Below are 13,962 nucleotides of genomic sequence, written 5' to 3'. Positions count from 1 at the left end.
TAATTTCTACTTTAAAAGCACGGAGAGATCGCGATTGCACACAGTCTGCGCACAAGCATATCGGAGTGAGAGCACAGGCAGCTCATTTGTATAAATTAGGCCTATTTGAGAGCTCACATCCAGTTTTCTGTTATTACATGACTGTGTTCTCATGTTATGTACATATGATGTATGATTAAAATTATGCGTAATACCTGTAACCCAGCACGGACATTCAGACTCTGTAATCGACAGGAGACGGATGCGTGTCAAACTCGCTGTCGGAGAGAAGAGAGAGAGACGCAGCTTGGAGAAGCGCTTTAGATATCAGGGCTGTTATTGGTCCCTTTACGATCGGATATCTTTATTAGCTACTGAAGTGCCGTCAAAGGTTAGAATATCAATTCAAATTGTGGGCGTACTCAGTAACGAACTATGATTTAAAAGTAACGAAGTAGATTATTTTGCTTAATTTGTACTTAAGTACAAGTAAAAGTACAGCTTTAAAAATATACTCAAAAAAGCTCAAGTACCCGAAAAAACTTCTTAATTACAGTAACGTGAGTAGTTGTAATTCCTTACCTCCACCACTGATACATACAAAGGTTTATTTAATTAATTTATTTTTTTATTTATGTATTTATTTTGTTCAAGCAGCTAATTGTAATGCTAATATTTAATTTTTTTTATTTTTTATTATGTTATGTTATTTTAGGGGCCCCAGAAATTTATTTAACTCATTTTCACAGAAATTTTTATTTTTCTCTCTACTACTGGTACAACATACACATACAATGTATTCACAACTCAAAGAAACACAACAAACCCATAATAAAAAAATAAATAAACACTAATGTCAACAGTTACTAAAACTGACTGAAAATATGACAAAGGACATAAAATATTAAAAATAAAATATATTAAAAAATAATTGCTCTATGCAACCTATAGCGCCTTCCCTTTTCCAATTCATGTGTGAAGAAAATGATTTTCAGTGTTATATATTATTTCATATTATAATTCCTATCCATATAAAATCTCACAGCATGTTGTACATTTATTTATTTTTTTAAACATGGTGCTTTTTTGTAAACATCATGTTACTGATACAATGCGTACTGCATACATTTCATACTTTTTTTTAAAAATAATAACAAAAAAATGTTTGTATTCATATTAGCTACACATTCAACAACAAACAGTGGATCAGACGGCAACAGGTCAACAAAGTGGCACTAAACTCATCTCTACATGGACTCAGAATAGATATTGTATCATATGTATCAAAATAACTATTTTTGTGTAATCTAAAAAGCATGCTTGTGTAATTTATATATAAACTGCCTATATGGTGCCTAAAAATACCGGTGCGCCTTTTGGTCCACTGCCACAGAAATAACCGCGCTGGCCAAGCCGCAATTCATTCTAATAATAACTGATCTATGAGCCTCGCGGGGAACGATCATATATCCTTACAGCTTGGAGAAACCTGAGAAACACGCAGATTACACGCACATTAAAGGTGCGCTGCTAACAATCAGAAGTTAGTGGAAAGCTGTTCCGTCAAGCAGACGCGCGCGTAACGCGTACACACCACCGCACCGTGAAGAAAATGAGAGAAAAATCATTGAGCTCAGTAGAGGAGCACAGAGACAGTTACCTCAGCACTTTGCCCACCGCCTGAAGGACCATTTTACAGCTTAATCCGTTTTTGGGGGACCTCTGCGTGAGCGCGCCGTCTCCGGTTATGGCGTGATCTCCGACCATGTTTCCAAACGCTGCTGACGGACGCGCCTCTGAACGCGATCATAGGTTCTGATGAAGTGATTCCAGACTTTTCAGGAGCATTGCATGCAAAACAGTCGCTCTGCTGTGCTTCTCCTTCGGCCAAACTTCTGACCAATCACAGAACGGATGGGCGGGGCCAAAGCGCAATATTTGGAATGCAAAAAAACCTCATGCATGTGACTCTCCACATTCACTGCACGCAGAAAACAATGTGCTCGATCTGGGTGCAGCATAACTGGACTTTCCTCCAAAACCACAGCAATAACTCAAACTGTGGAACAAACAGATATGATTCCACTAGTTCTACTGGAATAATATAATGCATAATTCAGTTTTTACACTATATTCATCACGCATATGAGTGTCTAATTTACAGCTTTCTCCTAACTGGAAACCTCTTCTTTTTTTTTCAACCATTCTAACACTAAACTATTTACTTAATTCATTAAAGTTTATAGGTAGTGATTTTAGTAGACATTTTTTATGAAAAACAAACAAATAAATAAATAAAATAAAACAAACTTAAAACCAACCAAAAATTCAAGATTTCAAAAAACCTAAATTCAAGTTATGGAAGGGAAATAATACATATACATATGATATAAACTTATTTCAACTAGTTGCCAAGGAACATTACACATTCTCATTTAGTTTAAGCTGAAATACTAAAATAGCTAATACTAAGTAAACTAAAACTAATAATTGAAACTTCATAATAACTATACAGACATAAAAAACTAACAAAAATTACAAAAAAATATGATTATCAATGCATTTATTTATTTATTTTTATTAAAGTTTTTAAACATTTTAATTTAATATTAACAAAAACTACAATAGTATATAAATTGCACTGATGGTCATAAAAATGCATGCATGCATAGTAATAAGAGAATGAGCAAAATGTTGTTTAAAATACCTTTATATTGAGTATAGTGCAGGGCACCGCTATAACCGCTCGCTATGTCAACTTCCCATGAAGCATTTCCTTAACAGGTTGCTTCACCGCATGTTCTGACGAAATCTTGACGCACTGGATGCTGCTGCTGTGTAGCAATTTGTGTTATGACAATGTAATTTACAGTGGAACATCAGGCTGGAATTTTCCTGCAGGGCTTGAAGGCATGTTCGGACTCGACAAGCCAGAAGGGCCAGTCTGGCCCCGGGACTAGTATTTTAGTCCTCTAACAGCACGCCAAGACAGACAAACACATAGAGACTCACAGCCTCCCTGGCTCCATGCATGCGCCCTCTTAGCTTTTCTGCTACACTGTGCATCTACAGTATATACATATTAGTCACCATAGCATAAATGTCTGCTTATTTTTAGGCATCCATGAAGCATATAAATGTAGGTCAGAATGCTAAAAGTGTTCAACGCGGTTAATATACTGCCTGCTACTTTCAATCCAAACACTTGTGCAGGCCACCATTTATAAATTACCTTTATAAGTTTTAAATAATCCAGAGGTGTGATTTTGAAATATTTCATGCCATCTTTCAATTAATACAAGGCAGGGTTATCATTAATGTGCTTTCTAAAATGAGGCACGGACGTCAGGTTGTAGGTGGGAGTGGTGAAATAATGAGGCCTGTGTGAGCGGGACAGGAGAGGCTTGTCCAGGAGGGAAAAAAACCAGGGGCAGGGAGGCAGAACAGAGGAGGCTTTCATTGCTTCTACAGGTGAGAGAAAATGAAAGAGCAGCTTACGAAAGCAGTGACGCAAAGAAGCCGCAGCGTGCTGAATGTTTTCTTAGTAAACTCAATGCTTTAGGAATTTAAGATAGGCACCAACATATCTTGGATATATATATATATATATGAGGTAATAAAAACTATATATATATATATATATATATATATATATATATATAGCAACAAAAGGATCTTTACTTCTAAAGGTGTGGTCACATTAGCAATGTTTAGGTGAACTTTGCATGCAATAAAGGTCTATTTTTAATAGTGTGGCGATGTATGAAGCTCACACAAAAGTCACTTTCAAACCAAGAAGCTTTCAAATTTGCACAACCAACTTGAACCCGTTGCAAAATCTGCATGGGGAAAACTTCCACTCACGAGTGAATCCCTATTGAAATGACTGTAATTTACCTACGAAATTTTGACAAACACCAGTAAAAGTGACCGCACCTTAACTCTGCTGACCAGTACAATCTCTCTAGGGAATGAAATAGCGCCACAATAGATATACAAAAATTATAAACATTAAAAAACAAAAATATACAAAAATTATTCACCAGCATGTCATACCAACCCCAGTTAGATGATTTTATTTATTTAAATTTTTGATTAAAAAAAGTCTTCTGAATTAGGGCAAAATATCACAATATTATTTTTATTATTTTTTTCCATATCATAAAATATCGATATTTATCACGATGTTACCATTAATGGTTAAGGAAATGCTTTCCACATGTTTGTTAGAGGATGAATGTAAACATAACTACACTCCACAGAGTAGCTTCCTTTTAAATTAGGGCTCCATGAAATCATTTTTATTTTTCCCTACATTTTGTGCTTTCCATTTAATGTTTATTGAATTCTGCATTTTATTATTTATTACAAAGGTATCATCAAGAAATGGTGTCTAATGAAATGAATTAATAAAACTTAAACAATCATTTAAAACTTAACTTTAACAATTATTTAAAATGTAATCAACTCAAAATACAATAAATTACAAAAAAACAGTGCATTTGTTTTGTCAAATAAAATGCTGCACAACAGAAGTGCATAAATAAAATAAAAAAAGATAAAAAATAACTTTCCTGTATGATATTCCTTAAATTAGTATTACTTTGAGAACATAATAGTAATATATACACGTCATAATTTCTTCTAGTTAAACTGAGCTTATATTTTGTGGGTTTGTGTTGACGATCTGTGAGTTTTAGTGTGTGTTTGACGGTAGTAATAATCTGCACTTGTGTTGCATGGAAATTAACTGCTTGGACAGTCTATCAAACATCTTATTGTGTGTTTCAAAGAAGAAAAAGAAAACGCAACTTGAACAATTAGGTTGCATTTTTTGATAAATGACTCCCTAATTATACAAGGAGAATCGTGAAAATACACCTAAGGAATGATGTTAGAAATACTCGAAATAGCTCAGGACTGAGTGCCAGTCCTAGAAAAACAACATTTTTCAACTTGTCAAGTTCTCCTGTGCAAACACGCCAGTGTAGAGCTCTGTATATTGAGCACAATCATTGTTTGATTGCCTGAGAAGAACCGAGTACCTGTTGAAGAGCGTCCACAGAAGACCATGAGGGCTTTCGAGGCTCTCGAAATCAACGGGCGGATCTTCCTCGCTATTCTCCATTTCTCGCAACATGAACAATTGCTTCCTCACCCTACTTTTCTTATTTATTTGTCACAAACGAACAAACATCCACGCCGTCTGACTCCCCGGCCGTACGTGCGAGAACTTCACAGCCGTCGGGTGAAAGAGCGGAAGTTACGGATGTGGTTTCTGGATAAGTTCTGCTGCTGCTGATAAGGAGGCCTAAACCATGAAGATTACCATGCACTTCACCAAGACGCGAAGTCTTCAACATATAACCATTAATGGACAGCAATATGCACTCCGGGAACAATAAGGAGCTCAAAAGTCATATTGAGAATCTGCACTTTGAACTTCAAAACTGATGTTTGTGTCAAGCTCTGTGCGTTACATAATGCTTACAGAGTGCAGTGGGAATATTCAGGGTTAAAGTTTGTCTTCTGAGGGTTTGTACTTTCACTGCTTCCTGTTCATTAAGAAAAAGAGCAGCAGGAATGTGGCGATGCATTGTTTGGGCTCCGCTGAACACGAACAGCTTTCCTGTGTTTCTGTGCTTCCTCAATAAGAAACAGCCGAGCATTTCTGTTTGTCACGAAGCCGCGAGCGCCTTCCTCAAATATTACTGATAATGAAACTGACTGAGAAAAGAGCAGCTCGCTGGAGGAGATGAAGCCGTTTCAGCTGAAACCTCATTCCAAGCTCAAGCTCAGCTGGACTAAAGCACTCGGTTCAGTAAAATGGAATTACTTTTCAGGCCAGTGTTTCCTATTAAATGCATGTACATTTATTGAGATTTCTGTGGAATATACAGCGCCCTACAAATGTGAGATGAATGATTTATCACCACCGGATATGGTGCATTTTAGCTTTTCATATCTGTGTAATATGCAAAAAACTTTTTTGGGACACTTGTATCAAACTTAGACTCTAAGACTGAACTAAAACTGATTCTTTCTTGTAAAAAAAAATGAAATGACAATACCCTTTCAGAGCTCATACACTACCTTTCAAATGTATGCGGTTGGTAAATTATTTTTTTTTTAAAATAGAAATTAATAGTTTTATTCATCAAGGACACATTAATTTCATCAAAAGTGACAGTAAAGACATTTATAATGTTATAAAAGATTTCTATTTCAAAAATATAAATGAATGTATTATTTGTATTACTTCAAAAGCTTTATATTTACACTACTTTTCAAACGTTTTTTTTGTTTAAGAAATTATTTTTATTCATCAAGGATGCATTTAATCGATCAAAAGTGACAGTAAATGCATTAAAAATGCTGTTCTTTTGAACTTTCTATTCATCTGTGAATCCTGAAAAATAAAATGTATCAGTTTCCACAAAAAATATTGGTTTCAACATTGATAATAATCAGAAATGTTACTTGAGCGGCAAATCAGCATATTAGAATGATTTCTGAAGATCATGTGACACTGAAGACTGGAGTAATGATGCTGAAAATACAGCTGTGCATCACAGAAATAAATTACATTTGAACATATTAACATAGAAACAGCCGTTTTAAATAGTAAAACTATTTCATAATATTATTGTATTGTTCTGTATTTTTAATCAAATAAATGAAGGCTTAGTGAGTGAGTGAGTGTGAGTGTGTGTTGTGTGAGTGAGTGAGTGAGTGAGGGAAGGAGTGAGGGAGTGAGTGAGTGAGCGAGCGTGTGTGTGTGAGGGAGGGAGTGAGGGAGGGAAGGAGTGAATGAATGCTGATTCTAACAGAACTGACTCTCGACAGAACCACTCGACTCTCCACTACAAGAACATCACGTTCCCCGAGTCACCAGGTCAGTCTCACATCTCTCCTTCTGAGTGTGTAAGTGACACCAAAGCACTCCCACATCACACTGAAGACTCCATACAAAAGGAAGAAAAACTAAAACTACATAAGGAAGAATTACCATCGACATGGCATGCACCTCGAACATAGGCGGGATAAAACCTTGTCAGAAAAAACATAAGTGCATAAAGAGAAGGTTTCCTGCAGAGATCTTTCACTGTGCATTGGCAGCCCATCAGAGGATCTCAAAAGGAAGTTATGTAACCGTCTGATACCTGCGATGTCCATCAGCGCAGCGGCAAAACAATGGCCAAGCAGGAGCTATGTGTGGAAGGTCTCTCGCTGTGCAACCCTGACATACTTCACAGTCCCCTAATGCAAATCAACTGGGATCCCTCCATCTACACTGCATTAGAGCGCTTTTAACAAACCTTACCTGATCAGAGAGCAAGATCCCGACCTTCTAAACTTCAGCAGAAACGGTTTTAGTAATGCAATCCAGAGCTGGCAGTTACTGCTGTGCATCAGATAACAATCACTTCACAATAACATTAAACACAGTGACGGTTATTTCCACTCTTTCATCAAGTTATAACAACCAAAACGACAAAATGAAAATCATTTGTAGTACAGAATAGAAATTAATAAAAGCTACAGAAAGTCGACAAAGCAGTGGTTTCCACTATGTCCTACAATCCAATTAAGATCATTAATCTCACCGTTTACTCTTGTGAAAAATAAGTCATTAATTGTATCGAATGTACACTTGTAGTGTACTTCAAATCCTAAAAGTAGATTAAAAAAAAAAAACTGTACTTGCTGATAATATAATATTAATGAAATAAAATATAAAATGCCACTTAAGTGTACTTAAGTGTGTTATGAAACATAGTCATGAATTAAGTACACTTAAAAAGTGCACTTTTATTAATGTCAAATTAAGTTCTACTTTAAAGTACATTTTAACTCATTATGATTTAACATATTTTTGTCGTGCATGAAAGAAGTACACTTATTTTGATGTGTTGACTAACAAACTAATGCACATGTAAAGTACTTCATTAACTGTAGTGTGTTATTTGATATTTGAAAGTTATATTAATCATTTAAGGTTAACATTTTAATTGTACCAAATTGCAACTTCACTACAAATATATTTAAATGTGTATGACATACAAATTTGAACAAATGACATTAAAGTGTATTTTAGTTGCTTGTCAGCACATTAAGCAGTAACTTTCACCATATTTCAAATACAATAGAAGTAATAATGAAATTACATACAAAGATATACTGAAGTCCTACTTAAGTGGTTTAGAAAAGCATATGTTCAACTAAGTGCATTCAATATAAATTTGGAACTATAAAACGTTTTCATTTAATTGTAAATAACATGCATAAGAGTCTGAAAACATTACATTCAGTTCACACTTAAGTATATTCTTTTAAAGTATATTATCTCCATAAAAAGTACTCTTTCTAAAGGTATGCTGAAGTGTACTTCATTTTCACAAAGGTATACTTGTCTTGAACACAGTGTTGCAAACCTGAGGTGATGTGGTCACTAGATGTAGTTCACATCTTTATGAAAAGCCAAAAATCTCAAATATTATGGTTTGGTGTTTCTGCTTTTTGAGCCACAATCCCCATCACTTGCCATTGCCTGCGCAACACAAATAACTATTTCAGCTCTTTCTAAAGCCTAAATCTGGTCCTTGAAGGCGCGCTGGATTCGGGACACACTGCTGACTTTGTTCATGAAGGGAAATCATGAGGTTTGGAGGTGTAGACGGACTCACAGCAGCTCCGCCCAGACCAGCCCGTGCTATAAAACCAAACACTGCAAATTTTAGCATCAGTTCATCCCAAACGGGGAATGTGAGGACGTGCTAGACTTGACTCGCTCTCGGGACGGCGGGCAGAGACTCCAGAGAGAGTCCTGATTGGTTACTGAACACGAACGAGTCTGAGTGATCAAATCTACAGCACATCCATCTCATCCTCAGTTCACCATGACACACACTCCAAAAATAGAGCCATGCTAATGAATCCCACACCTTGGAAAACAACAGAGGATTTGAGTAGTGCACACACACACACACACACACACACTCGCACGCACACACACGTGCACGCACACACACACACACACTCTCACACACTCACACACATGCACACACACACTCTCTCACACTCACACACACACACAGCTGTCTGCATATAATCAGACATTTAGAAAGCTAAGAGGAATAAGTCCTCTTAAAAGAAAGAAAGAAAGAAAGAAAGAAAGAAAGAAAAATTCAAGGTTTACATTTACTAATGACTTGTATTAAATGGCATTTGATGTTACTGGCATCCACTCTTCAGCATATCTGATTATCATAAGGACATAAGGACATAAATTATTATAGTCTGTTATTGTATGGCTTCAGAATCAGATGACTTGGAAAACATTGCACAAATCGTCCAGACTACAGTTACAGTGCCTTAGTTTCAAAGTGTGTTCAGTGCTTTTTAGAGCTGAGCAGTGCATGATCAATATAAAAAATCTGAAATCTAAGTAGAAAAAGTGCTGAACCATATAAAAGACGCTCTGCACTGCGCGTTATATTATCAGCGGTTCCCTTGAGAGCTGATCGGTCACTGCCTACAGATATAAGGCTCTGTCCCTCTTGACATCACGAGAGGTCAGCGGCTCTGAAGCCTCTCTGAACTTCTGACAAACGAGCCATTCTCCACACTCCCATTCCCATCGGATCCTGATGCATTATGAACCTGATGAGCGCTGATCGGATCTAAATCTCTGTGCTGAAGAGAGCGGACGCAGCCTCAGATGACCCTGACTGAAATATTAATGAAGCCTTTACTTCATCTTAGCAGAAGGTTAATGCATCTTATTAAAGTTCCACCCCTGTCTCCACAAACCCTAGATAGGGGACGCACACACTCGAACCCACAGCGGAAGAGAAAGTACACTTGTACAATACAACTGAACTTTGACATGTTTTATTAATCTACATTAAAATATGCACTCATTATGAACAGAAGTAATTAATAAGTCAAATGAGTGCATATTTCTGCACTTGTATGCTCATATCCACACAGCAATACCATACCGATGTCTGGAAGCGTGTGGCTGTGGTCTAGTTTCACTAACAGAGAGCAAAGCCTCAGTGTTTCAGCTCCATCTGCTGGATCGACTCAAAAACACCGTTTCACAGCAGACTCAACTCAAACTGCCATAAGAGAGAGATTTTCTCCACATTTACCACTTCTGCATTATACAGCCAACCATCCCATAATGCAACGCACACAACTTGACCTTCCCTTTCAATTGTGACAAATTAACTCTTACTGCAATACAATGTATCTCTTCTTGACCCATTAACTAATCAGACTATTTTTAGACACAATTACACTAAATAGTAGGGTTTTTTTTAGACAGTACTCATTAAACAAGCAGCATTATTACTTTAATTGTTACTATAATTTAATATTATTATGATCATCATCATCAACATTTAACATGTAATTTATTAACATATAGCATTGGCAATTATTTATATTTCCACACAATATACAAAACATGTTTTTTAAATGTCCTTATTTAATTTTTAATTGCTCCTTTATATATGATTTAATAACAATAGCATTATTATTATTAACTTTGAATAACATTTAATATATAAATTAATCATATATAACAGCAATTAATTCTATTTTGACACATTAAATAAAAAAACGTTTATAAGTGTAATTATTTTATTTCTAATGTAAGCCAGAATACAGCACTTACTGAATTAAACGAACATTTTTATTTTATTTTATAATTTACTGTAGCACTGTATCATATATTATACTACTGTACAGCTTATTAATCATATTAATATATAGTAATTCATTACATATACACATTTTATTTCTAATGTAAGCCAGAATACAGCACTTACTGAATTAAACATTTTTATTTTATTTTATAATTTACTGTAGCACTGTATCATATATTATACTACTGTACAGATTATTAATAATATTAATATATAGTAATTCATTACATATACATATTATATACAAAAATGTTAATAAAATGTATTTTAATGAAAGCCAAAATACAGCAAACACTGAATTAAACAAACAGCATTATTAATATGTTTAAATTGACATTTATAATAATATAATACATAATTTATTGCTAATATTAATATATAGTAATTAATTACATTTAGATACGTTTCCAAGTGTTTAGTTGTCATTTCTTCAAGTGTTTATAAATGCATTATTTTTAAAGAGTGCCAGAATGCAATAATTACTGAATTAAACAGAAGAAACTGAATTATTATTTTTATTGTTACTTATTAATATATCATAATAATTTAATACATTATATTTTAATTGCATTAATACATAGTCATTCATTTTGCATTTACACACATTATATTAAACGTTTATTTATTTATTTTTTGACAGAAGCCAGTATGCAGTATACCAGCACTTAAACCCAAACATGGCCAGTGTCTCAAAGTCTTGTGCACCTGCAGGTTTGATCCTGGCTCTTGGGTCAAATTTCACTTTGACTGTCATTTCAATACGCAATGCCAGTCCTGAGTGATTCACTGCAGTGTATCTGAGAGATAAGGCCTTTGAAGCTGCACAAACCGAGCCAGTTGTGAAAAGAGTGAAAGCTAATGACCTCCCATGCCCCATTACCAGCCAATCAGCCCGAGCTCACTGCTCCTCTCCGGCAGGTGGCTGAGGGAACGCTGCAGAGACAAAAGCACAAGAGACCGTGTGGATAAAACCCTCAACAGCAAAACAAGCCGAGCCTGAACGGGGCGAGGAAACCCTGTGCGTCTCTGCAAGCCCAGGCAGGAGCAGGGTGTGTGTTCGTGAGGGAAACCAAACGCTATTCCACTGCTTTAACACATGCACTTGTGTTCAGCGTCTTCCACCAAACACGTATCATTATGGATATGATGCTCACATGGGCTGGAACATTTCAAAGCATATTAATCTGATGATTTTCTTGAAAGAAATGATGCAGCAAAATTATTAAAAAAAACAAAACCAAACATTTCTCACAGTCATCTGAAAAAAAAGAAAAGCCTCATTCGAAAGGGAACAGAACTGTTCCTATAGTTTCTACAATGCACTAATGTAGTGGGAAATCTGCCGACACTATAATGATCTGAATTAATGCATAAATTAACATTAAATGTACTCCGGGACAAAAACAGAGAATCATCTGAGAATCAGGGTGACAATTTACAGATACACAAAGATTTGGAAAAGGAATCCTTTGCAAACTTTACCTCACAAATGACCCAGAAATAACAGTTTACCATCATTTTGGATAACTTCCATAAAATTTCATCCAAACAAATTAGAGTAGCGAAAAAGCCTTTTCTGAGAAAATATGGCAACAGTTACTAAGGTATGACTGGAAGGCGGGGCTTAGAGAAGAGTCAATAAGGTGTACTTAAGGATTTTTTTTTTTTACTTGGGCAAGAAAGCAACCACCTGGACACTCATAAAATAAATAAATAAATAAAAACCACACACACAAAGTATTGCATGCATCAATGCATAAATAAATGCATTAATGCTAAAATAAATAAATCCATTAATGCTTAAAGAAACAAATGCATTATTGCATTAATACATTAATGCATAAATAAAAGCATTAAAAATACATCAATAAAATATAAACACATCAATAAATAAACACAAACAAACATTAAATAAAATGAATTAAAAATAAAGAGAATTTAATACATAAATGCATTAGTAAATAAATAAATACATTAATGCATAAACAAATAAATGAATGTATGAATGCATAAATAATTAAATTAATTAATTAACTATTAATTTTAGAGTAACTTTCCCATTTCCATCTCAATTAATCAGGCTGTTTCTGCTATACCGTACCTTTAAGACTATAAGCAAATGAGCTCTGTTATAATTAGCTCGCCTCCATCTACTGGTGCAGTTCACAGTTCAGGACAAATTACTGATATATAAAGCAGGTGGTCATATGTTAATGTCCTCATGGTTGTGATGTCACATGACATTTTCTGACCCATTTTAGCAGTTTAGATTCAATATGGTCTGAGCAGACTGGAGCTGAATTCTGAATTCTTTAAGAACTGCATTGACTTTCTATATACAATGATATGCAGAGTCCCTAAAAGCAATGCAATGTAAGCAGACATGATGGATCCCCGCTGTATTCCCAGCAGTGTAGTGCTGGACGGATCTATCCACTAATCTTTCAGGAAGAGGGTTGGGATGAGAACTGCAGACTGAAGAGAGGAGCTCCATCTCTAGCTCCAGTGCTGGATTACACCAGCATTAAGTGAAGTGCATTCCACAGCTGCATGGCTAACACTTACATAACGCTCAGATGATCAGATGATGCTCCGGCAACATACTTAGCATGTAACATACACAGAGATATGAAGAGTCAAGTTCAGAAGAGCTGCGAATCCAAGGTCAAGTATACGGCATGTGTAAGACTACTGAGTGCCAGTCCCACAGACTTGTAGATGTTGACTAAGGACAAGGCACTTAAAATCTACAAGAAATAGGAAAGACAGCCATTATGCAACGCTGCTGAGAAATCAAAAACTAACCAGCCTTCAGACTCATGTCGCTAAAAGGGCCCAGAAACTACGGCTGCGTCTCAAAGCAAAGGCGATGATCTAATGCAATTTTGCATAAAAACACAAACTAATCAAACTGGTTTTGGATAGGCCGAGGCACCACGACGTGACATCTGATGATCTAGACCAAAGTCAAGTGAGCTTACGAGAACTTCAAGTGGATATTTATCAACTACAATGCTTAACTGAAATCTAAATTTTTTTCCCGTTTTCAAACGATCCATGAAACATCATTTTAATTCTTTCCACCAAACCAATGTTCTTCAAAGTATCACAGAAGAAAGAACGTCACACAGGTTTGGAACAACACGAGGTTGAGTAAATGAAGACCATTTCCATTTCTGGGTGACTTTTGTTCATCTTTGAAAGACAAATGAAGAGATTTTAAACAAAACCTGAGAGATGTCGGTCCATTCCACCAAAACGTGATGCT

The 13,962-nt window shown here is 35.6% G+C and overlaps 1 protein-coding gene across 3 annotated transcripts in view; it reads right to left on the bottom strand.

The window, feature by feature from the left end:
- The window catches only part of mob2b (MOB kinase activator 2b), a 44,147-nt gene that overhangs the window by 17,894 nt on the left and 12,291 nt on the right, over positions 1 to 13,962 (bottom strand). The window contains exon 1 of one of the 3 annotated variants that reach the window (XM_016530574.1): positions 5,025 to 5,454. The exons of 1 other annotated variant lie outside the window; for it this stretch is intronic. In XM_016530574.1, coding sequence (XP_016386060.1) covers positions 5,025 to 5,119 — 95 coding nt within the window. In that variant the 5' untranslated portion in view covers positions 5,120 to 5,454. Of the gene's footprint in view, positions 1 to 1,639; positions 1,934 to 5,024; positions 5,455 to 13,962 lie in introns of those variants that run through there. One more of the 3 variants, XM_016530573.1, reaches the window with a different exon arrangement.

This window comes from Sinocyclocheilus rhinocerous, unplaced genomic scaffold (assembly GCF_001515625.1).
Source record: "Sinocyclocheilus rhinocerous isolate Xijiao unplaced genomic scaffold, SAMN03320098_v1.1 scaffold904, whole genome shotgun sequence".
Taxonomy (NCBI): domain Eukaryota; kingdom Metazoa; phylum Chordata; class Actinopteri; order Cypriniformes; family Cyprinidae; genus Sinocyclocheilus; species Sinocyclocheilus rhinocerous.
The sequence above is the reverse complement of the archived record's forward strand: the minus strand, read 5'-3'. Positions and strand labels throughout refer to the sequence as shown.